At 42.6% G+C, this 24,365-nt stretch overlaps 1 protein-coding gene across 2 annotated transcripts in view; it reads left to right on the forward strand.

Annotated features, from left to right (window-relative positions):
* The window catches only part of LOC123769720 (uncharacterized), a 190,819-nt gene that overhangs the window by 153,294 nt on the left and 13,160 nt on the right, over positions 1-24,365 (forward strand). For both annotated transcript variants that reach the window (XM_045760932.2, XM_045760933.2), the window contains exon 7: positions 7,325-7,483. In XM_045760932.2, coding sequence (XP_045616888.1) covers positions 7,325-7,449 — 125 coding nt within the window. In that variant the 3' untranslated portion in view covers positions 7,450-7,483. The remainder of the gene's footprint in view (positions 1-7,324; positions 7,484-24,365) is intronic.

The raw sequence follows: 24,365 nt of genomic DNA on the forward strand, positions 1-24,365 counted from the left end.
CTGGTTTTTTAATTAGGCCATATTTTAAGGTTTTTAATGTTTTTATCTCTGTGATTTAAAATGAAAATGATTTAGTTTGGAAACATTTTGACATTAACACTAGCTGAACATTTATACAAACCACAAAAATATGTCCTTAACAACTGCACCATGAAATTTTTGCCCAAAACAGGTGTGCAGTGCAGGCATTAAATACCATATTTTCTCTAGCCCATTGAAAGACCTGATTTACATTAATTTGGAGGTTTACTGTGGCCTTCATGTTGTCTACTCTTACAAAAATCTGTGTGTTCTGCAGTGCAAAGTATACGGTACTATAGTATGTGTTCGTGTCTGTCCGATATGAGAATGAGAAATGATACTGGAGCAGGCACAGTACCCTGAGTGGCTGAGCTGTCCATGGTTGATGGTCTGGATTTTACTGTCTTGACTATTACACCCTTTGAAATTGAAATTGAAATAAGTTTATTGAGGTAAAATACACATAAAGGGATGAGGTAGCTCAAGCTATTCTCACCCCGTTCAGTACAACGTGTTCATACATATATAGACACACATCACAAACAATAAACATATTACCAAACATTCTGAGAAATAAACATGTACATTTCTTCCTTTACACAAGTAGTATGGTATCAGACATACACACACACACTTTTATGACTTGGGTATACTTTATAGACAATTTGCAAGAGACATGCAGATAATTCAACAAACGATTACAGTCTTGGTGCAAAATTTTTAAATCTCTCCAGAATATTTATTTATTTATTTATTTATTTATATATACAAAAAGGTACATTGGGATTGTGAGGATACATAATATGGTAATTACAATCTTGTAAAGCCACTAGTACACGCAGTGTTTCGGGCAGGTCCTTAATCTAAGAAAATTTTAAGTAGGTAAATACTTGCAAAATTTATAAAAAGTGATAAGTTACAAGGCAAGGGGAAAGAGAAAATTGTAGGTATATTAAAGTACATAGGTAGCTCAGATTGATTGCAATGACAGCTTGAATGGTAGTTGACAAAAATTGGTAGGCACAATACAGCATATGGCTAGCACATAGAAGACAGCAATGAACACAATGATAAATAAGGTTGTTTGGGTTAAGTATGTACATAAAAATTGGGAGATTGGGTAACACTAGGTACAGAGCAAATTTAAAGCTCAGTGTAGGAAACTAAGATGATGAAATTAGGTACTTTTTGGTTTTGCTTTTAACACTTTCGCGCTATCTGGACGCGCCGGCGCGTTCGGTTTCGTCTAACGCAAACGCATAGTGGACATAAAGTTATGTCAACTTTTAAAATATTTGTATAAAATTCAATTTTTATCCGATTTACTTTGGGTTTGTTTCAAACTGCGCGCTATGAGGCTCTCTTTCTCACCACTAGGCTGCATGGTACAATAAGTTCATGAAAGGTGTGGATAACTTCGATCAAATGGTATTTTGTCCCAAACGGGTTGCAGGTGGGTGACTTTAGCCGTTTATACTGGTAATTCTTCCCCCATATCATGTATTATATGCATATGTCTGTTTAGGGAATTTTATTCCGATCAATATACAACCAAAAATAACTGTGTGCAACAAGTATAATCTTGACAAACATAACAAAAGTAAAAATATTTCGTGTGTGTTTGACGCTCACTGATATGTTCCAGCGTTGTTTTATATTTGTCGCTATTCTAACTTACGCTTTGTTGATATTTTTTACCTATGGGCACATAGAACATTCTATTGTGAACACATTGACATAAAAATGAATGACGTACATAGAAAATTAATGTCATGAGAGTGAAATAAGTATAAACTTTCAAAGCGCCGTGCGTCGTCCCGTCACCGATACCGGGTAACAATTTCACCACTTCCCACACTCTTGCGGGCGGGCTGCATCATTATTCTACGCTTCTATTCATATCACCGTGTTGGGAATTTCATTGCGAGTCCATTGATACCAAAATTAACGCTGTAGAACAAGTGTGGAGGTGATTACAATCCCAAGAGTAAAAACATTTTGTTGCTGATGGGCGCTCACGGCGAGTCATCTACGTAGTTATTTATTTGGTGCTGGTATCCCTATATGTTTCGTGACTTATTTTACTAATGTTCTTCTAGAGAATTTTATTGTGAACACGTTGGTACCAAAATGAAATACGTAGCATGAGAACTAAGGTCAGAAGAGTAAAAAGAGTATACACATTTTTGTTTTTACGCTTAAGCGATAAAAACGCAGCGCGCACATTCGGTTGGCTGAGTGACCTTTGCGGAGAGCGCGAAAGTGTTAAATAAGGCAAAAGTTTGACAGCTTTTCAATTCACTAGGGAGTGAGTTCCATAGACTAGGTCCTTTAATTTGCATAGTGTTTACACAGATTAAGTTTGACCCTGGGGATATCAGATATTTATTTCTGGTGTGGTGATAATGGGTCCTATTACATCTGTCCAGGGAGAGTTTCAGAGCATGGTTTGCATTTAAGAAAATGTAGTTGACACAAGAGAATGTGTGGAGGGAGTTAATATTTAGCAAGTTTAGGGATTTAAACAAGGGAGCCGAGTGTTGTCTGAAAGCAGAGTTAGTTATTATTCTGATAGCAGATTTTTGCTGGGTGATGATGGGTGGTTTGCAGTGGTAGACCCCCATGCACAGATACCGTAATTAAGATAGGGGTAGATTAGTGCATAATATAGTGAGAGGAGAGCAGAGTTAGGAACATATCTTATTTTAGAGAGTATACCAACTGTTTTAGAGACTTTCTTAGTTATGTGTTGAATGTGGGTGCTGAAGTTGAGTCTCTTGTCTAGGAATAGGCCAAGAAACTTGCCATCATTTTTATTACTGATGTTAATGTTGTCTATCTGTAGCTGAATTGCATTTGATTTGCTTCCAAATAAGATGTAGTAAGTCTTTTCTATGTTTAATGTTTGTTAGTTGACATCCATAAGTGGACTTTTTTTAATTCATTATTCACAACATTATTTAGTGTATGTGGGTTGGGGTCTGAATAGATAAGGGTAGTATCGTCAGCAAACAATATAGGTTTAAGAATATTAGAGACATTAGGTAGATCATTGATATATATAAGAAATAGAAGAGGTCCTAAGATGCTGCCCTGTGGCAGAGTGGAAGAAATTGTATCATTGATTGTTATACATTGGTGTCTGTCACTAAGATAGGATCGGATGTAGTCAAGGGCAAGGCCTCGGATACCATAATGCTGGAGTTTAAGCAAGAGGTCGTTGTGATTAACAGGTTGTTGTGATTAAGCAAGAGGTAGTTGTGATTAGCTTTTCTTAGGTCAATGAAGAGTCCAATCGGAAACTCATTTTTGTCAAGGGCCGAGTAGATTACGTCAAGGAGACTAATGATTGCATCATTGGTGCTCCTTTGGGACCGAAAGCCAAACTGGCAGGGGCTGAGTATGTCGAATTTTATGAGGTAGGAATAGAGCTGTTTGTAAATAATTTTTTCAAATATTTTTGATAGAATGGGTAGATTTGATATTGGTCTATAATTGTTTGTCCACCAGATTGCCGCCTTTATGGACTGGCGTTACTCTTGCTTTCTTGAGGATATCAGGGAAGGTGTGACACTATAGATTTGTTGAACAGTAGAGCTATGGTTGTGGCAAGGGCATGGGAGGCTCTCTTGTATACAATGGACGGAATTTCACTGGTGTTCCCTGCCTTGGTTATTAGTGAGTGTATGATGGACACAACATCTGACGGGCTGACTGGTGAAAGGAGAAGAGAGTTTGGATAGCTGCCTGAGAAATATGTATTGATATGTGTCTGAGTATGTGGGATTTTACTGGCAAGATTAGCACCAACCGATGAAAAGAAACTATTAAATTCATTTGCCATTTCTAAATCAGTTGACGGTATATCCCCATCCTTGTAGAGTTTTATTTGGTTATGTGAGTGTTGTTTAGTTCCTAGGATACTAGAGATTGTTTTCCAAGTGCTTTTCATGTTGCTTTTTGCTTCAGTGAATCTATTTACATAATATGCAAGTTTTGCCTTTATGATACTGGTAAGCATTGATGAGTACCTTTTAGCTACTTCCTTTGAGACTAGGCCAATCCTAAGTTTCTTTTCATATTCATGTTTCTTGTTGATTGTTATGTATTGTTCTCAACTCAATGAACATCTATAACCCTGTTTCTTTAACCATTAACATTCCATGACAACATTTCAGTCTAGGGTGATCCATTATTAATCAATTCACTTTCTAAGTCATCCCCAATAAGTTCACTAAATGATAGCCATACCGTGTATAACATCTCCCACCTCCTCCCAACTTCACCGGTAAAAGCAACATTGTGTTTCTCGAGATTTTTTCAGTTCCATGACGTCCATTATTGGCCCAAATGATTACTTCATGTTATATTTAATTAGAGTTCTTCCTTTCACTACGACTACCATCAATTACACACACTTCACTTTCCTTCATTTCATCACTCATTGTTGTATTACTGTCCTCAACCACTATTTCCTGACTTTCCTTCACTGTTTTGTGACTTTCCTTAACCACCGTGCTGCGCGGAGTTTGAGACATTCCCCCAGTGCACATGAAATGAAGTGTGACCAAAAAATTATTTTTTCTTTGTAAAATGATAAATTCCCTTCCCTGAACATGTCTATGTAAAAATAAATACCAAATTCCACTTACTTTGGCTGTAGGGGCGTGGACAAGATGCGCTGTGATGTTATCAGGGCCTGGTCGCCCGTGCGTGACACGCCCAGACACGGTCGCGCGGGTCATTCAAGCACCAGGTGTTGCCACAAACATATTTTCAATTATTTGTTTTGTGTATTTCCAATGCAGTTTTATTTGCTTTTTTATCGTATATGATGCATATTTGTGTCCTTTACAATATGTATACAGTAGAACGTTCATAATGTTCCATAGAACTGTGATACATGTGTCAGTAATGTGTCCACAATAAATGTTTATTGTCGCAATATTACCTGTTAAAAAATCACTAAAATTACAGTATGTACAGTTTCACACACACTATTTACACAGTAACACACTGTATTACACACTCAGTACTTCGGAAGTGAGTAATAATCAACGAAGTAGCCCATGGTACACAGCGCGACTTTGCTCTCGTTGCACCAGGTACAGATAAATTTTCGCTTCCTGTTTCTTCATTCTGTGTGCTTGCAAATAATGCACTCACGTACACCCTTGGCTTTAGTACTTGTAGGTTGTATGTAACCAAGCTTGTAAAGCATAAGGTAGTATTGAAAAGATTATAGGAAAAGATCAATTTGTAAGATAGTCTTGAAAAAGATCACTTTGTATGGTCCCACACAGGAAGAGATTCAGCTTACCTCGAGTGTCCGTCAGTTGGGAAGAGATTCAGGTATTCTATAAAATATCTATGGAAAACACCACTATGGAAGCCGCTAACACCATAGCATCTATGCTATTTGTATCGGATGCATCATCACTGAACGCAGAAAACGATTCATCTAAGTATCATCTAAATAAATAGCATAGGATTGCAAGGGTGACGCTCAGAGCTACAACTGGATACGCTCGCTATATTGTCCTCATAGGTGTTGTATCACTTGCATCCGACCTTTGTGTTAGGTCCTTATTGCGCCTGGCTTCCCCAATATTATGACCCTTATGTTCTTCAAACGATAAGGTTTGAATTTCACCGACAGAGCATTATCTTTCAATACCGCGTCGGACAGGTGTTTGGTAGCCATGGTTGCTCATTCAGTACTAACCCAGCCAGCAGCCCTAAGGCATTCTGGGAATTTTTTCCAAGATGGCTGCCTCTCACTGGAGGTCCTAAGAGTCCATTTCGTACACAACCAACCTCGTACACATTTAGAATTGGTTACGAAAAATCAAAACGAGTTTTCTCGGTTGGCGCAGTTTCCCGCCGACCGAGAAAACTCGGTTGGCGCAGCTAAGTGGTTAATACGGTGACGCTTGGCCCACACAAATCGTTGGTCGTCGAGGATGAATTCGGGGTCTAGAAACTGAGGGTATTTGTAGATAATTACCTTCGTCAGCTTCTCGTTCTTCTCCGGTATTTGCATAAGAATTCCTTCATATTCTTGCTGGGTAAGAAACACAACTGCCTCCATAGAACCTACCGTTAAGTAAGGTCTGTTCACACCTTCCTTCAGCAGGGGCTCGAACTTGCGGTGCTCCTTTCCAAGTTTGACTGTCCACAGCAGCTTGTGATGGTAGGCCGGCATCCTGTCTCTTTCGGATCGTTACGGCCTTTGCTACCTTGCATGGTCCCTGCAACACCCTCACTCTCACTTATGTCATGCTTTGACTGTTAGCCCTTCAGGTGAGCCCTGTTACCTTTCATCACCTTCCTTTTTCTGTATGGAATTCTCACTTACACGATTCCCTCTCATCTCGCGTATGCAGTATCACTGTCTCGATCTATTTTTGCCCACCATGGAGAGACCCACTTGCAAAGTTTTGCAAGGCCTTGACCCACATGCTGATGGCTTACACCCTTCCTACTGTCATGAAATGCCTTTTCCTCAACTACATATTAGCCACACATTTAACTTTTGGGCATTAATTAATTTAAGTGGAATACTGCCCTTCTCCTTATTGTACAAACTTCATTGTCCCACTTTTGCTATTCTAATACCCCTTGGGGTCGTTTGTCCTTTGATAGAATCCTTACATCCTTTTGTTCTTGTATCGGCATGCTGATTGATATTTAGCATGCTTTGAATATCCAGTAACACAGATAGTGCTACATAGTCTTCCTGGCAGGATGCATTCATTTTGATAATTACTTCTTCAGAGGAGGACATATCTGTTTTGGAGAGAGTTCATCATTATGTAACAAAAATCATACCAGAACAAAATAGTCCTCATACCAGGAATGTTGGGGGCCATAGGACTAACACTACAAACCAGATATGATTGGGCTAATCTCATCAAACCTTTTAATATACTAAACAAGTTGGGAGGATATTAATCTAGACCAGTTGTGTAAAAGATCAGATGTAACAAACACGTGGGGCCTCCCACATATATGTTACGTGGGAGTTGTATCCCAAGTTGTATTTAGGGTAAAACTGCCAAGCATCATCTGAAGCTGTAAATGCCAAGACATTACTGCAGTTCAAAATCCAGTTGAAAAAATCTTCGGGCAAACGTGGAAAATATTTGACAAGCTGCTGACTTCCTGATCCCATTGAGAGCACTAGATGCATGGTGGCTTTGAGGTGAGATCAAGTACAGTATCATTGTTTTGTCTGAGTTTTGATCCTTTCCTTTCTTTGACTTCCAGATGTACACAAATTCTGAAATATTCCATTTTACAGGCCAGGCAGTTGAAAACTGTGCAAAACTGATGCATGCTGATGGGCTACTACGTCGTCCCAAGATTGCTGAATCCCGTTGTAGAATTGCTGCCAACATTTTTGAAAACAAACAATGTTCCCAATAAATTTTTAATGAAAAGTGCTTCCAGTTTTAAGCAGGTTTGAGAATATTTTTATATTGTCATGAGTACTAATGTAATGCAAATTTTTAGTGAGTGTTATAACATTTTAAGTTTTTAATGAGTGCTGTATTTTTCTAGGTCATAAGTTACAAGTTTGTTTATAATGGAACAAGGTGAAGATTATAATAAAATTAACTGAACTACATATTTGAAAAGACATGATAGTAGTAGTATGTAGAAGCTGGTTGACTTTGGGAGTTCAGACAGTTAAAAAAAAAAAATTGTAGTGCCTTGTGTGAAGGGAGCCCCTTTGGCTCCCTGGAGATATTGGACTGATATTAGCTAATATTAGAATGGAGCTTCAGTCATAGGGAGTTGTCATACCTACCAGGGACCACTAGCCAGAACATGGTCCCCTCAGAGAGGTGCAGGAGCAATGGCTTATGAAACTCACATGTATGAAAGTATTCATGTCTGCCATCAATTGGGGGTGAGCACCCAGAAAGGTAAGCACTTCAAAACAGACCCCACCTGGTAGAAACATTGCAACCAAACACTGAACAGAGGTGAGAAACTCCCCCAAACAAAACAAGCAACACATCATCACACCGTGTGCCACCGTTGTTCGCACTGACTAACCGCCTCCTTCCCCAACCAAGAGGAGGGGAGGGGTTCCAGCCCACCGAGCTGCCAGCCAGATCGTCAGTATGTCAGTTGTGAAGCAGTACTGGGTGGAAATCTGCTCCGGTTTTGATTGCTTGATTGGCTTCACCCTGCTGGTGTTCCCACCTGCTGTGTTTGGCAATATGTCTTGGGCGGATACTCGGGCACGGAGGTTTTTCAAGATTGACCAGAGTCCTGACTGCCCGATATCTTGTAAATGTGCCGGGCCCTCAGTGGTCTTGTCACCTTGGATCGGCAATTTCAGCCAGTTGTCTCATCTTTGGTATGAGTTGTGCAGTGCAGCTGCCTCCCGGTTAAGTCCCCTTATCATTCCTCTTTGGGTAGTTAGCTCCAGGGATCCAATGGGGCTCCTCCACAGAAAACCAGCATCAAATTTAATGAAATGCCCTTTTCTGGGTAGATCCCCGGAGGCAACCTAAACCCCCCCCCCCCCCCCCCCCCCATGATTGGCAGGTTTTGTTTCCATTTTCAGCCTCCAAACTGACGATCCGGCTGCCATCTCGGGGGGGCTGGGGCCCCTCCTGGGGTGGGAAGGGGGTTTGGTGCGAACAAGTGGCACACGGTGTGATATGTTGCTTGTTAGCTTTTTTCTTTGGGGGAGTTTCTAGCCTCTGTTCAGTGTTAGGTTGCTATATTTCTACCAGGTGGGGTCTGTTTTGAAGCGCCTACCATTCTGGGTGTTCGCCCCCAATTGATGGCAGACATGAATACTTTCATACATATGAGTTTCATAAGCCATTTCTCCTGCACCTCTCTGAGGGGACCATGTTCTGGCTAGTGGTCCCTGGTAGGCATGACAACTCCCTATGACTGAAGCCCAGTACTAATATTAGCTAATATCAGTTCTATAGCTCCAGGGCTCCACCCAGAAAATGGCATTTCATTATATTTTTCTCATTGACATTAACAGTCAATACTAATTTTCTGGGGCGAGCTCCTTGTCGGTTCCTGAAGCTATAATGCTGATACAGTGCCAAACTACTAGGCGCTATCAGTCATGGATTTTTTTTAGGCCTACTGGAGACCATGTGTCAGGAAGCGGTCCCATCTAAAAAGGCATAGAAAGTAGTGCCACTAGGATAAAATTCTGATTTTTAAGACTCGCGCTCTGGGCGTGCGCTCCGTTTTATGCCAAACTACTACTGGCGGTGTGGGCGAGCCTGCGGCGACAGCGAAATGTGTGTACGCGTTTCAGTTTTCTCACCTTAATTCTCGTGCTATGTCAATCGTTTTGGTACCATTGTGTTCACAATAGAATTCCCTACAGGCGTATATGCATATCCAAAAGCCTGGTGTGACTCCCCATAGCGAAGCCTAAAGTCTGCAAAAGTTCTGTGAATGCACAAAATAAGTAAAATGTTTATACTTGTTTCAGTTTTCTCACCTTAATTCTTATGCTACGTCTTTCATTTTGGTATCATTGTGTTTGCAATTAAATTCCCTGCAGATGTGTGTGCATATATTGTCAAAAAGCCTGGCGTGACTTCCCTTAGCACAGCTTAGTTACCCGTGAACGAGCACCAATTGGCAGACCCGTAACCTAATGTGTATACTCGTTCAGTTTAATAACATCAATTTTTGTGTTACGTCGCTCGTTTTAGTATCAAATTGTTCGCAATATAAAAGCGCATATTTTAAAACTAGTCCCATAATAATAGAGCAATAAATGTAATTTTAACATTTTAATATCTGGATGCACATGACAATTATTTCTTCCAGTTTTCTGACATCAATTTTCGTTTTACATCATTCATTTTAGTATCAAATTGTTTGCAATTTAAAGGCGCGCATTATAAAATTAGTCCCATAATAATAATAGCACAATAAATAGAATTTTAACATTTTAAAATTTGGACCAAAAATGTATTTATAATCTTTCCAGTGTTCTGACATCAATTTTTGTATTCCATCTTTCATTTGAGTATCACATTGTGGGCAATCTAAAGGCGCTCATTTTAAAACCACTCTCAGAATGATTGGATAAAATTTACATTTTTAATAAATATTTTAAAAATGTGGACACCGCTCGCGTCACCGACTCGGGCACAAGAGAAAAACTGGCAACGCCAGTGGCGTTACCGGAGAGTGAAAGTGTTAATCATGTCTGCCTTTACCGGGAAGGTACCCACAAAGTCGACGAAACAAAACAGACCATTGCTGGTTATAAAAAATACCAAGACCTCAAAATTGCCAAAAGAACTTCCCCAAAATGTAAACAAATGATCGAAAATTCATGGAACTAGTACAGTGGTACCTCAGTTTTCGAATTTAATCCGTTCCCAGAGACCGTTTGATAACTGAAAATACGAAAACTGAAACAAACTTTCCCAAAAGAAATAATGTAAATTGAATTAATCTCTTCCACACCCCCAGATACAATAACTAAAAAATACATTTTATTCAGAATAATACTCGTAAGTAGCTTTTCTTGCCTTTTTTGAGGACTCTTGTTGGTGTAGGGAAGACAGTGAAGGGGGAGAGGATGAGAGGTGATAGTGTTTGGGAGGGGAGTCCCCACTCCCCTTCCAAACATTCCATTATAACAGCACTGATGACATTTTTGGTGTATTCTCTCTCCCATTTTGCAGGCATACCACTAGGACCTGGTTGTGGCTCACTGCTTGCTTGTCTTATTAATGTCTATAGACACTTGTTTTTCCCTACGTTTTAACACTTGTCTGTAGTGAGACATCACATTCTCACTATGAATGATCTTGTTTTTCCTCTCTTGTCATGCTCACAACTATTTTCTTAGGTTGTACATTACCACCATCTTTCTTGGAACCCCCTTGCTGTGATATATAAGAAGAACTTTTATGTTTAGAAACCAAAAAAGCACAAAAAACAATGAAATTCTTCACAAAGAATTTAATTGCAATCATCACTAGGCCTTACACTGGTAAACTGAAGCGTGCCATGTGCTCGGTGGACCCGTACGTGTATAAACAAACTTCGAAAACCAAGGCAAACAAGAAGTACTGAATCAAAATTTTTGAAGAAATTGAGATCAAGATCTGAAAAATTAAAAAACGGGCATATGAAAACAGATAATTACCTAAAGTGTAGTTACAAGATGAGAGCTACGCTCGTGGTGTCCTGTCTTCCCCGCACACTGTCATATAATGCTTTGAAATTACTGACGGTTTTGGCCTCCTCCACCTTCTCGCCTAACTTGTTCCAACCGTGTACCACTCTGTTTACAAAAGTGAATTTTCTTATATTTCTCCGGCAGCTTTGTTTCGTTAGTTTAAATCTATGACCTCTTGTTCTTGAAGTTCCGGGTCTCGGGAATTCTTCCCTATCAATTTTATCGATTCCTGTTACTATTTTCCCACACCAGACCCATTATCCCCACACCAGAAATAAATATCTCTTTGATATTCCCAGGGTCAAACTTAATCTGTGTAAACACACTATGCAAATTAAGGGACCTAGTCTATGGAACTCACTCCCTAGTGAATTGAAAAACTGTAAAACTTTTGCCTTATTTAAAAGCAAAACCAAAAAGTACCTAACTTCATCTTCTTAGTTTCCTACACTGAGCTTTAAATTTGCTCTGTACCTAGTGTTACCCAATCTCCTAATTTTTATGTAATATCAAACAACCTTATCATTGTGTTCATTGCTGTCTTCTATGTGCTAGCCATATGCTGTATTGTGACTACCAATTTTTGTCAACTACCATTCAAGCTGTCATTGCAATCAATCTCAGCTACCTATGTGCTTTAATATACTGTACCTACAATTTTCTCTCATCTTTTTTTCATTTCATGTAATCTGTTATCATTTTTTTGTCTATAATTTTTGCAAGTATTTACCTCCTTAAAATTTTCTTAGATTAAGGACCTGCCCGAAACGCTGCGCGTGCTAGTGGCTTTACAAGACTGTAATTACCATATTTGTATCCTCTCATTCCTTATGTACATTCTTGTATATGCATAAATAAATAAATAAATAAATAAATAAATAAATAAATTTTCAACATAGTGATCATATCTCCTCTTTTTTTCTTCTATCTTCTAGTTTTTGCATATTTAATGCCTCTAACCTCTCTTCGTAGCTCTTGTCCTTCAGTTCTGGGAGCCACATAGTGGCATGTCGTTACACCTTTTCCAGTTTGTTAATGTGTTTAAGATATGGGCACCATACAACCGCTGCATATTCCAGCGTTGGTCTAATAAAAGTCGTGAACAATTTCTTTAGTATTTCTCCATCCATGTATTTAAAAGCAATTCTGAAGTTAGAAAGTGTATCATAGGCTCCTCGCACAATGTTCTTAATGTGGTCCTCAGGTGACAGTTTTCTATCTAGAACCACCCCTAGATCCCTTTCTTTGCCAGAATTCTTTAAAGATTTCTCACATAATTTATAGGTTGTGTGGGGTCTGCTCTCCAATTCCACATTCCATAACATGGCATTTATTCACATTAAATTCCATTTGCCATGTGTTCCCAAATATAGTTATTTTGTCCAGGTCTTCTTGAAGGGCATGACAATTATCTAGGTTTCTTATCTTCCCTATTATCTTAGCATCATCAGCAAACATGTTCATATAATTCTGTATTCCCACTGGTAGATCGTTTATGTAGATAATGAACATTCTCGGTGCAAGAACTGAACCCTGTGGTACTCCACTCGTGACATTCCTCCAATCCGATACCTTGCCTCTGATTATGGCCCTAATTTTTCTGTCGGTTAGGAAATTTTTCATCCATGTTAGCTTACCTGTCACCCCTCCAATATGTTCCAGTTTCCAGAACAACCTCTTAAGGGGTACTCTGTCAAGCCTTTTTTAGGTCCAGATAGATGCAGTCAACCCAACCATCTCTCTCCTGTAAAATCTCTGTGGCTCGATCATAAAAACTGAGTAAATTCGTTACACAGGATCTTCCAGATCGAAAACCATACTGTGTGTTTGATATTACATCGTTTTTCTCCAGGTGTTCTACCCATTTAGTTTTAACTTTTTTTTTTTTTTTTTTTTTTTTTTTTTTTTTTTTTTTTTTTTTTTTTTTTTTCCCCCCCAATATTTTGACTATTACACTTGTCAATGATACAGGTCTCTAATTAAGGGGGTCTTCCCTGCTTCCACTTTTGTAGATTGGAACTATGTTAGCCTTTTTCCACACATCAGCTACAACTCTTGTAAACAGGGATGCCTGAAAAATCAGTTGAAGTGGAATGCTGAGCTCAGGTGCACATTCTCTCAGAACCCATGGTGAAATTCCATCTGGACCAACTGCTTTGTTCTTACTTGGCTCCTTGAGCATTTTTTCCCACTTCGTCTCTAGACACCTCTATGTGCTCTGTTGTTCTCTGGAATTCTTGTTGTCTGGGTCTCTGAAGATTTCATTTTGTACAAGCACACTTTTGAACTTTTCATTTAATGTTTCACACATTTCCTTTTCATTTTCCGTGAATCTATTTCCCATTTTCAATCTCTGAATATTATCCTTTACCTGCAATTTGTTGTTTGTGAATTTATAGAATAGACCTGATTCTGTTTTACATTTTTCTGCGATCCCTTTTTCAAAATTTCTTTCTGCCTCTCTCCTCGCTGCCGTGTAGTTGTTTCTCGCATCTTTGTATCGCTGGTATGTTTGGGGGTTTGGCCTCTTCCTGTATTGATTCTACTTTTGTGTCTTCTGGTCTCTGGCCCTTTTGCAACTTCTGTTAAACTAATCCTGTTTCCTAGTTCTGCATCTCTGTTTTGGTATAAATTTTTTTGTGCCTTTATCATATATTTCACTGTAAGATGTTCCACTGTACTTGCTCATTTATTCCCACCTCTTCTGTAGCCGTTCCAACACATGTTTGTGCTGTGCAAGCAGGAGTATAGGACATTTGGCGCTGCATGTGCACAGGTCCCCCCCCCCCCACCGTGTGCTTCTAGGGATCTCTTCCCTGGAGTGTTTGGAGTTTGTTCCCTTAGAGGGTTTCATCACTTGTGGTGGTCAAGGCTGACCCACACAAGCCTTGGCTGGTGTGGGCTCCCAGCCGGTTCATATGTCTGTTGGTTAGGGTTCAGGTTCTTATTGGATTCCTGATGGACTGGCAGAAGTCCTATTGGTTCCTGCCCAGGTTTGAGCTTAGCTGGGCCTCGTTGGGATTCTCAAGTCTGCTTGCTGGCCCTGCCTTCAACGATCTTACCAGGATGAGGCTCGCATTGTGTGTTGGCTCTGAGCGGGTGCTAGGTGACTCGGTGGTTAGTTTAGTAGTTATGCACGAGTGTTTACTTTGCTCTTCTGATTTTCTTGGACAGGGTTTTGCTTCAGTCTGTTTTGGTTTCTTCAGAGTTGGATCTTTTGCAGTGGACGATGCCAGGGAACCAAACCCCAGAAAACCCGAAGAGGAAGGGCTTTCAGAGGCCACATCTAGTGGCCCTAGAACACTAGATGTGGCCTCTGAAAGCCCTTCCTCTTCGGGTTTTCCGGGGTTTGGTTCCCTGGCATCTTCTTCCACCCCTCACTCGACATCTTCGTGGATGTCTCCGATTTCAGTTGGATCTACGTGACCAGTGTTCACCACGCTAGTCAGGGGCCATGGCCCCCCTCGTCTTCATTGGGCACCTAGTACTTTAATACGTCTAGTATCCTAGCCCAATGTGGGGGTTTGTGACCTTTTAATATGCGCTGGCGAGGGTTCAGGTCCCTCTAGGCTCTGTGGTCTGGCTTCATTCAGGCTGTCTCCCTGTGGTTCCTTGTCTCAACTGGGATGGATGGGTTCTCTGTTGTCCCTATCTCTTTGGAGCTGGAATATACATATAGTTTGTCTTCTTGGCCATACATGCCCAGGTAGTGTCCAACGTTCTGTCCGACAATCTTTCTCGGTTCTTTTCCATCTCCACAGGGGGTGGATCATAGACATCGACCCCTTCCTTTGGCTTTGCCAAACACTTGGGTGCCTGGATGTGAACCTCTTCACGCCGGATTAGTCCGTGGCACTTTCCTCTTCTGTGGCTCCATTACAGACCATTGCGCGCTCATGGTGGAGGCCTTTCAGTTGGACTTCTTCCCCTGGTCTAGCTCTTGCTCCGAGCCGTTTTCCTGGTGCTTCGTCTCTTTGCAAAGATTAGTCAAGTGATTTACCTTACTGGTTCTGCTCTTTTCCGATCTTCTCGTTAAGAGTCTCTGACATGTATTTCCGGGCATCTCCAAGATGATCAAGTGGCTGGTTTGTTAGTGTTCCACCTGCAGTCCTCCTCTCTGCAACAGAATGAAGTCTCCTGGCATTTTCTCTACCTTCATCGTTCCTCATCTGTGTCACTTGTTTTTCTGGTTTGGCATCATTTGCCAAGTACTTTAGCTTCATATCATCCGGAACTGGCAGATCTGCTTTAGCTTGTGTTCGGGGTTGATACTTCCTCTGCCCTGTTTCGTAAGTTTTCTCAGGTACTGTTTCACCTCGACATGTCGCTTGAGCCTGCTTGGTCTTTGGTCCCTGTTCTTTTCTTGCTTTATTCTGATTGATTAACCACTGTGATGTGCTAACCGAAAAATCTTGTTCTGAGAGCTGTACCATTTTTTTTTTACTAATTAGGCTATATTTTAATGTTTTCATCACTCTGTGTTTTGAAATGAAACATTTTGGAAACATTTTGACATTAATTTTACCTGAATATTTATAAAAACATAAATATGTCCTTAACAATTGCACTATTAAGTTTTTGCCAAAAACAGGTGTGCAGTGCAGGGGTTAAAGGTGTCCCCTTTGGTCTATGATTGCGTGTGTAAGGTTCTGTTTTTTGCTCTCACTTTTGCCTCTAGTTGTCATGTGGGTGAGCTTCATTCTCTCCTTAGGTGCTGGGTTCTGTGTTTTTTTTGGCCCTTAGGGTAGTTTTGTTTGCTGCTGGCCCCTCCTTTTCTGGGAAAGAATAAGTAAGTTGGCTTTCAAAGATGTCCTTTAGTGGGGGGATGCTTGGTTGGTTCAGCCAGAGGTGCATCATGTTGTAAGGGCATGAGATTGGTAGCCATACTTATAGAAAAACTAACAAGACCTGTTCTTTCTTATAAATAAAGGGATGGATATATACATTTACTTCACAAAAACACTTTTAAGCCAATACCTGTAACAATAAATCTTATTCTACAAGGGACAAGAAATACACCTTGGAGTACAATTTCACAACCGAGTTTTATTGAGCAACACAGGATTATTTTACACTGAATATGGGGCGCTCTGTTATGCTATATATAGGATTGTTGAGATTGAGGGATACTTTTCAGCGAACGTCAACCTTAGGGATGCATCGACTATTGAACCCACACAAACTGGGACTTTGGGTCACCACACTATTCTACATGTCCTTGCTGAGCTATAAAGGTAACATGGGTTTTAACAACACACAAAATCCTGGCACTTAACACTTTCGCGCTTTAGATTAGAGATAGCTCGTCACCGGTTTTTCTTACGATTCCGCATAACAGACTACTTTTGTAGTCCATCGAAAAAATATTTCTATAAATTCCATTTTCTAACCGAAATGGATGGGGATACTCTCAGATTTTTCTCCATGAAATAGTTTTCATGGAGTTTCATTCATGGAGTTTTCATGGAAATAGAAATCATGTTATAGTTTGGAAGGACAAGCGCCCCGTCTCTGTCATCACCAATATCCACAATGCCGACACTACTCAAGCACAGCGCAGGAAACGCGTTTGTAAACGTGACAGGAGAACTGGAGTAGAAATTGTGAAAATGAACAAACCAAAGGCCATAGTGGATTACAATAAGGTCATGAAAGGTGTTGATCATTTTGATCAAATGGTCAAATATTATGAGTTTGCAAGAAAAACCCACAAATGGACCAAGAAGATCACTTTCTATTTTCTGCAAATGGCCATGCACAATGCATACGCATTGTATAACCACTACTCAACAGATACAAAAAAGCTAACGCTATTAGAGTTTCACGCATTCAAAAAGCCTTATTGGCGTGGAACAGCGAGGAATGGCCAACAACAACAAGCATACCACATGTTCCCGACATAGATGCCAGCGCAGCTCCTCCTGCTGACGCGGCAGTTTCAACACCCGGCCCATCTGGTGCGAGGCGTCCTCTGTTCACCTCAACACCTCAAGCCCACTCATCAACCACAAATTCTGAAATGGACATTGAGGACATAGAACCACTTGATGTTTCTGATTTCATAGAAGATTCTACTACAAGTTTGGTGGTTCCTGTAGAAGACAATATTCCTCCAGTGCATCCAAGAAATAGAAGAATTATAGATTCAGAACAACATCTCGACTACAAGTTGACGCATGAACTCGTGCACTTGGCTAAAAAAAAGATGATGCCGTGTTTGTTTCAAGTCTGGCAAAAGGAGGGACGTGATATATGGATGTAAAACTTGTGATGTGGCACTGTGCGCTGCGCCTTGCTACACAAGGTACCACCGAAGAAAGATATTTTGGGTGGAGAAAAAATAACCACCGGCAACAGCTTCACTCCACCTAAGAAACATCAGATGAGCAACTTCAGGATCAGAAGCCTGAAGATGGTGGAGTGAAGAAAAAATGCTCAACTGTTGATCTTCAATCAACATAGACAGGGTAAGTACACCTATTTGGAATTTTTTATCATCTATAAGAAGTTATATTATATACGTTTTGTAGAGAATTTATTTGCGAATTTTTTGGTACCAGAATGAATATTATATCACATAAACTTCTATGAGTGAAAAAAAAAACACAAAGTATGTTTGGAGGTGTGGCGGGTGGGTGTGGCTCTGGGTGTGGCGGCCGTGTGGCAGTGGGTTCCCTTTAGCCGTTGATATATCCAACACGTGGGAAATATTTGTATGTGTTATGTGTATGTCTGTGTAGGGAATTTTACTGCGATCACTGTCATACAAATTATATAATGTTTCAATAAGTATAAACATGACAAACATCAAACGAACGAAAACAATGTGTTCGTTTCTGCCGCGAACGCATACTGAGCGACGTGGTTCTATATTTGGCGCTTCTCTTACACATGCTTTGTACAATTGTTATACATTTCATCTTATAGAAAATTTTATTGCGAACACATTGGTATAAAAAAGAAATACGTACATAGAAAAGTAGGGTCAGGAAACGTATAAATGTATAAACTTTCCAAGCATGATTTCCCCCCTTTGTTTTCGCCAGTGCGCTCGCGGCTAACTACTCTCCACTTCACACACTCTTGCGGGTGGGCAATTACCCATATTAAACATTCATATGCATATGTCCGTGTAGAGAATTTTATTGCGATTCCAATGATACCAAAATTAGCGATGTAGGACAACTGTAGGCTTCGCAACCATTAAGAGAGTGGAAACATTTTGTTGCTGTTTGGCGCTCTCGGCGAGTGATTTGCATAGTTTTTTATTTGGTGTTGATACTCCTTATGCTTGGGCGGCATTTTATAGGTATGCTCTTATAGACAATTTCATAGCGAACACAGTGATACCAAATTTAAATACGTGCTCCTTCAATTATTGTCAGGACAGTCAAACGTGTGTACACTTTTTCGGTCTTACCGCGTAGGCGCGCGAAGTGCCGAAAGCATCTGGGGTATTGTTTTTTTTTTGAGTGCCGAGAGCGCGAAAGTGTTAACACTTTACAAATAGGGACTAATATTGATGGGGTATAGACCACTTGTCACAGAAATCCGTGTGAATGAATTAAGATAAAACAAACCGCCACCTACATACACATTGGGTTCTATAAACAAACATTAGTTAAAAACTGCCTATCACTAACGCAGAGGAGGAGCACCGCTATAGCATGTATGAGGGAGCCGGTCGTTTTCAAGGGAGCCGGTCGGCCGAGTGGACAGCACGCTGGACTTGTGATCCTGTGGTCCTGGGTTCGATCCCAGGCGCCGGCAAGAAACAATGGGCAGAGTTTTTCACCCTATGCCCCTGTTACCTAGTAGTAAAATAGGTACCTGGGTGTTAGTCAGCTGTCACGGGCTGCTTCCTGGGGGTGGAGGCCTGGTCGAGGACCGGGCCGCGGGGACACTAAAGCCCCGAAATCATCTCAAGATCTCAAGATACAATGTACTTGTCGTTATTGTAGGAGACCGTAACACCCTACACAAATGACGACTGACTTCTCTTGACTGCTGCTGCAAACCAAGTGAAAGAGCACCCCCTCCTCCGAATAGACAGTGTGTTTTAATACTAAATCCCCTCCCTGTCCAGCTAGTTGCTGCCGTGGAGGGGCTTGGTGGGCGGCTGCCGGAGTGTGATGCTCCTTAGGGCGGTCCCCTGTCCTTTTGTAGCCTTGTGCTCCTGCTGCTGCTCTCACGAATTTTGCTGGACGCCTTTTCCTTTTCCTTATGTTTCGTTTTTCTCCTCCCTCTTCTCCTATCTGCTTGTTGTTTCCTGCCGACCTTTTGCTTGTTTTGGTTATTCCTTTGGACTTCTTCTATTTTGACGCCCGGGTGCTTGAGGAGGCATACTCTTGCACCCGTAGAACTGTAGTACCCGACGTCCCGAGGGAGGGGAACCTTTTATTGTCAATCCTCCTTTCGTCACTGAACCCGCTCTCGACGGACTCACGGTTCTTAAGGTGGCGTTTGTGGGGCGTATACTCATGAGGTACCCCTGGAAGGCCCCGGCAAGATCGGCGATAGCTTCTTGTTGGGTGTCCTGCCTCTAATTGTGGTGCCATGGTGGGTGTGGGGGCACATTCGTGAATGAAAGTTTTCCTCGTTTTCATGGCAGATAATGTTTCCCTTGTACCTTCTCAGACTCGTCGGGTGGGTGACCAAGCCCCAGAGTCGGACTGTGTTGGAAGTCCAGGCCCTGTAGCTCCCTGCTGCATTGGGCCCCAACCCCCTGACTACTCCCTTCAACTCCCCTCCCTCCTCTGCAGTAGGGTCGAGTTCCCAGCCCCCAGTGGTGACCCCCCTCGTCCCCTGGCACGGCTTCATCTCTCATTGTGACTACTGCACCTTTTACCCCCTCTCTCTGGGGGTTCTCAACGCCGTCCCCGCCACGGCCGCACTCGCACGATCCCTTCCCGTAATAATACTTACAACGCCTTGTTTGGTCCCGCTACGTGGGCTAAATACTTTGATCTCCACCATCTGGATTCTACTCCTGATGATTTCTCCCTCCATAAACACCTTGATTCAGTAGATGCCTCTGTTACTTTAACTTCACCAGTTATGGGACGTGTGTCGTCGCTGCTCCTTCTCAGGATGCTACTACTCGCTTAGCCGCTTTGTCCTGCATTGGAGAGACACCTGTTCGGGTCTCCAAAAACACACGGTTAAATGCCAGTGTTGGCACAGTTCTCTTCCCACACCATGTTGCAACAGGTGTTCGAGATTTCAAAGATTGCCATGAGGATATTAAACATATCCTCGAAGCCCAAGGCCATTCTGTCCTCCATGTGGACACGTTTACTCGACCCCCTTGTGGTCGTCGCCGTCAACCCCTTTGAGTTGTAAAAATCACCTTTGATAGTAGGGCCCTTCCGCCCTCTATTATTCTTGCTGGTGCCAGATGCTCTCCATTCAGGAGTACATTCCCTCCCCTGAACTTTGCAATAAGTGTTGGAAGTTTGGGCACGGTGTCCTCAAATGCACCAGTACTGTGTATCTATGCCCCATGTGTGTGGATGATAGTTGTTCTAAGTCCGAGTGCACTTCTCCCCAGGCTCACTACCTCAATTGCGGTGAGGCCCACCCTACCTTCTCACGCTCGTGTATACACTACAAACTCGAGGAAGCCATCCTCAACTTGAAGCACCATGATCGTCTGTCTTTCCCTGAAGCAAGACACTAAGTTTGTCGTCTCAACCCTTACGCAGGCGTATCCTACGCTCGCGTGTTACGTTCGACCTCTCCTCGTCCTTCCCGTCTTCCTCAGTCTCACAACCGTTTCCGAGCCTTAAACCCAACCACACTCACCACCTTCTCTTCTATTCCTTTGCCTCCTGTCCCGATAGGTTCTCCGCCTGGGGTTTCCCCTCTTCCTACCCAGTCCACCATATCTCCTTTGTCTTCTTCCCCATCTTCCCCACTCTTTCTTCCCGACCCTCCCCCCAGTCTCTTGACCCTCCACGCCACCTGTCTGTCCAGGCTGATATCCATCATCCTCCCAGCAATCTTCGTGTTGTTCGCTTCCCTTCCTCTTCTCCTGCTGAGACCATTGAGTCTCTCGCCCGGTACGTTGTTACTTGAACGCCTGTCTCTTCGAGTCAGAAACGTAAGCCTGGCTCCTCTCCTTCTTCTTCCTTCAGCGGGTAAGAAAGTTTCCCTCTCTTCCTCGCCCCCTCCCTCTGACTGTCACTACGTCCCCTCCCATTTCAGTGGTCAGACCCCCTGTCCCAGATATGGGGGTTTCTTCCACCCCCGATTCCCTCTCGGTTGCTGCCCTTGCTGAGGTGCACTCCCTGATTTCGGCCCCCCCCCCCTTCCTCCCGCTGTGCTTGCCTGCCCCTCTCAGTTGTCTCCTCCTCCTCCGGATCCCATCAGTCCGCCTCTGGTCTGTTCTCTCGCTCCCTCCCCTCTATCCTTACTAAGTTTACCCATGCCCCCTAACCCTGATTTTTGCAGACCCTGACCCTGATCCTGAGATTCTTTAATAAACTGTGTTCTTCTTTACCTTTATTTCTTTCTTGTTCTCTGTTACTGTCCTTTCTCTTTGATAATGTCTATTCCTCAGTGGAATATTCGTGGATTTTATGCTAACTTCCATGAACTCCAACTTCTAATTACACAGTTTTCACCACTTTGTGTTTGTCTCCAGGAACCCTTGCTTGGTGCTCGTCCTGGTCATTCCTTTCTTTCTTCCCCCCTGCTCTTGCTGGGGCTCATAACTCTACTGCTCTCCTAATTTGTTCCAATATTCCCTTCGTCCCTCTAGTTCTTCCGTCACCTCTCCATTGTTCTGCTGCCCGTGTTTTTGTGGATAAATGGTATACAGTCTGTTTCGTTTATCTTCCTCCAAATGTCCCTCTTTTCCTTCCTGATCTTAAGCACCTCCTGAACTCCTTGCCAGAGCCGGTGCTCCTTTTGGGTGATTTCAACTGTCGACATTCCTTCTGGGCTGATGTTCTGATAAACACCCAAGGCCGTCTTCTCGAACTGTTTGTCCTCGATCCTTCTCTCTCTTCTGATTCTGGTGAGCCCACTCATGTGGACTCTCGAACTCTCACCCTTTCCTGTCTTGATCTTTCTCTTATCTTTGCTCGTCGTCCCTTTACTTAGATTTCACATGGCAGGTTCTTGATGACCTCCATAACAGTGATCATTTCCCTATCCTCGTTTCCTTTTTCTCTTTCCACCCTCCCCTCTCCTTCCCTAGGTGGCAGTTTGCCAAGGCTTACTGGTGCCTATTCACCCTCCGTGCTACTCTCTCTGACCTCGGCCTTTTCCTCGTGCCCTCCTTTTTCATGACAGTCTTCAACGCTGCCCTCCACTCTATTCCTCGCTCTTCCTCCCGGGGCACACGAAAGTGCGTTCCCTGGTGGAATGCGGACTGTGCTTGGGCTGTCCACTGTAAGCGTGCAGCCTGGAAGAGACACCGCAGCCGGCAGACGGCTGATTCTTTTATTCTGTTTCAGAAGGCAAGTGCGGTGGCCCGTAGGACCATCCGTACAGCTAAACGTGAGAGTTGGAAATCTTGTGTTTCCACCATTTCGTCCGATACTCCTCTACTGCAGATATGGAAGAAGATCCGCAAGATTGTGGGCAAGTTCGTTCCAGATGTCTCACCAGTACTCCACCTCCATGGAACTCTTGTGGCGGATCCAGTGAAGGTCGCGACTGAACTGGGTTCCCACTCTCTTTTTTGTTAGCTCTGGTTCTCATCTTCCTCAATCCTTCCTTTTTCGTAAGCCTGTTCTTGAATCTTATCCTTTAGATTTCCACACTCCTCTCCGCCTTCCCTATAACGATCCTTTCTCTCTTTCTGAACTTCAGTCTGCCCTGACCCTCTGCGGATCTACAGCAGTGGGCTCGAATGACGTTCATTATGAGATGCTTCGCCATCTCCCTCCGTGCACGTCTTGGTATTTACCGAGTCTGTATAACCAGGTCTAGGAGTCGTCGTCCGTCCCTGAGGACTGGCTCGACGCCGTTGTACTCCCTATTCGGAAACCAGGGTCTCTCGGTACGTCTTAAGGACTTCCGCCCTATTTCTCTCACGAATTGTTTGCAAGCTGTTTGAGCGTATGGTAAATGTCCGTCTGATGTGGTTCTTGGAACACCGTCATCACCTCTCTCCTTCTCAATTTGGTTTTCGCAAGTGCCGCAGCACGACTGATGTCCTGGTGAACTTGGAGGTCTATATTCGTACTGCTTTTGCTGCGAAGACCTCCGTTGTTGCCGTCCTTTTTGACCTGGAAAAGGCTTATGACATGACTTGGAGATACCATATTCTGTCCCAACTTTGTTCTTTTGGCCTTCGTGGTAATCTCCCTCTCTTGCTTCAAAGCTTTCTCTTTTGTCGTACCTTTCAAGTCAGGCTTTGTGCCACTCTCTCTGCCTCTTTTCGGCAGTATGAAGGTGTGCCCCAAGGTAGTGTTCTGAGTACTACTCTTTTTCTGGTTGCCCTCAATGGTCTTCTTTCCTCCCTTCCTTCTGGCATCTTCTCTGCTCTTTATGTTGATCTTACTCTTGGCTGTCGGAGTGATGATTCGCCTCTCCTTCAACGGCGGCTTCAACTTGCGATTGATGCCGTGTCATCTTGGGCCACCAATCATGGCTTCAAGTTCTCTACTACAAAGACTTGTGCCATGACTTTTACTCGGAAGTGGGTCGTTCTCCGTCCCTCTGTCACTTTATGGTCATCCCCTTGAGTACAAAGATTCCATGAAGCTGCACACCGCCCCCCATCCACTGCACACCGCCCACTGGATGGGGGCGGTGTGCAGGACTAACATATCAATTGTAACACTAGCTCTCCACATATGTCAGTTGCTTAATTTAGAAACTGTACTTGTGGTCGATCTCGAACCCATTGTTGATGTGACGACTTGTACTGAATTTTGTAACTAGCTCATCAAGATCGTAGCTTGCTTAGCTAAATGAATTGTGGGGTTCAGTCCCTGAGCCCATTATGTGCCTCTAACCCTTTCCACTACCGCCCACAAGATGGGTATGGGGTGCATAATAAATGAACTAAACTAAACTAAGCTTTTGGGTTTATTCTTTGACACTCGTTTGTCTTGGTTGCCCCATATCTCTTACCTCCGTGTTGAATGCTCTAAGGCCCTTAAACTACTTAAGGTTTTGCCCCATACTTCTT

The sequence above is a fragment of the Procambarus clarkii genome, chromosome 45 (genome assembly GCF_040958095.1).
Source record: "Procambarus clarkii isolate CNS0578487 chromosome 45, FALCON_Pclarkii_2.0, whole genome shotgun sequence".
Taxonomy (NCBI): Eukaryota; Metazoa; Arthropoda; class Malacostraca; order Decapoda; family Cambaridae; genus Procambarus; species Procambarus clarkii.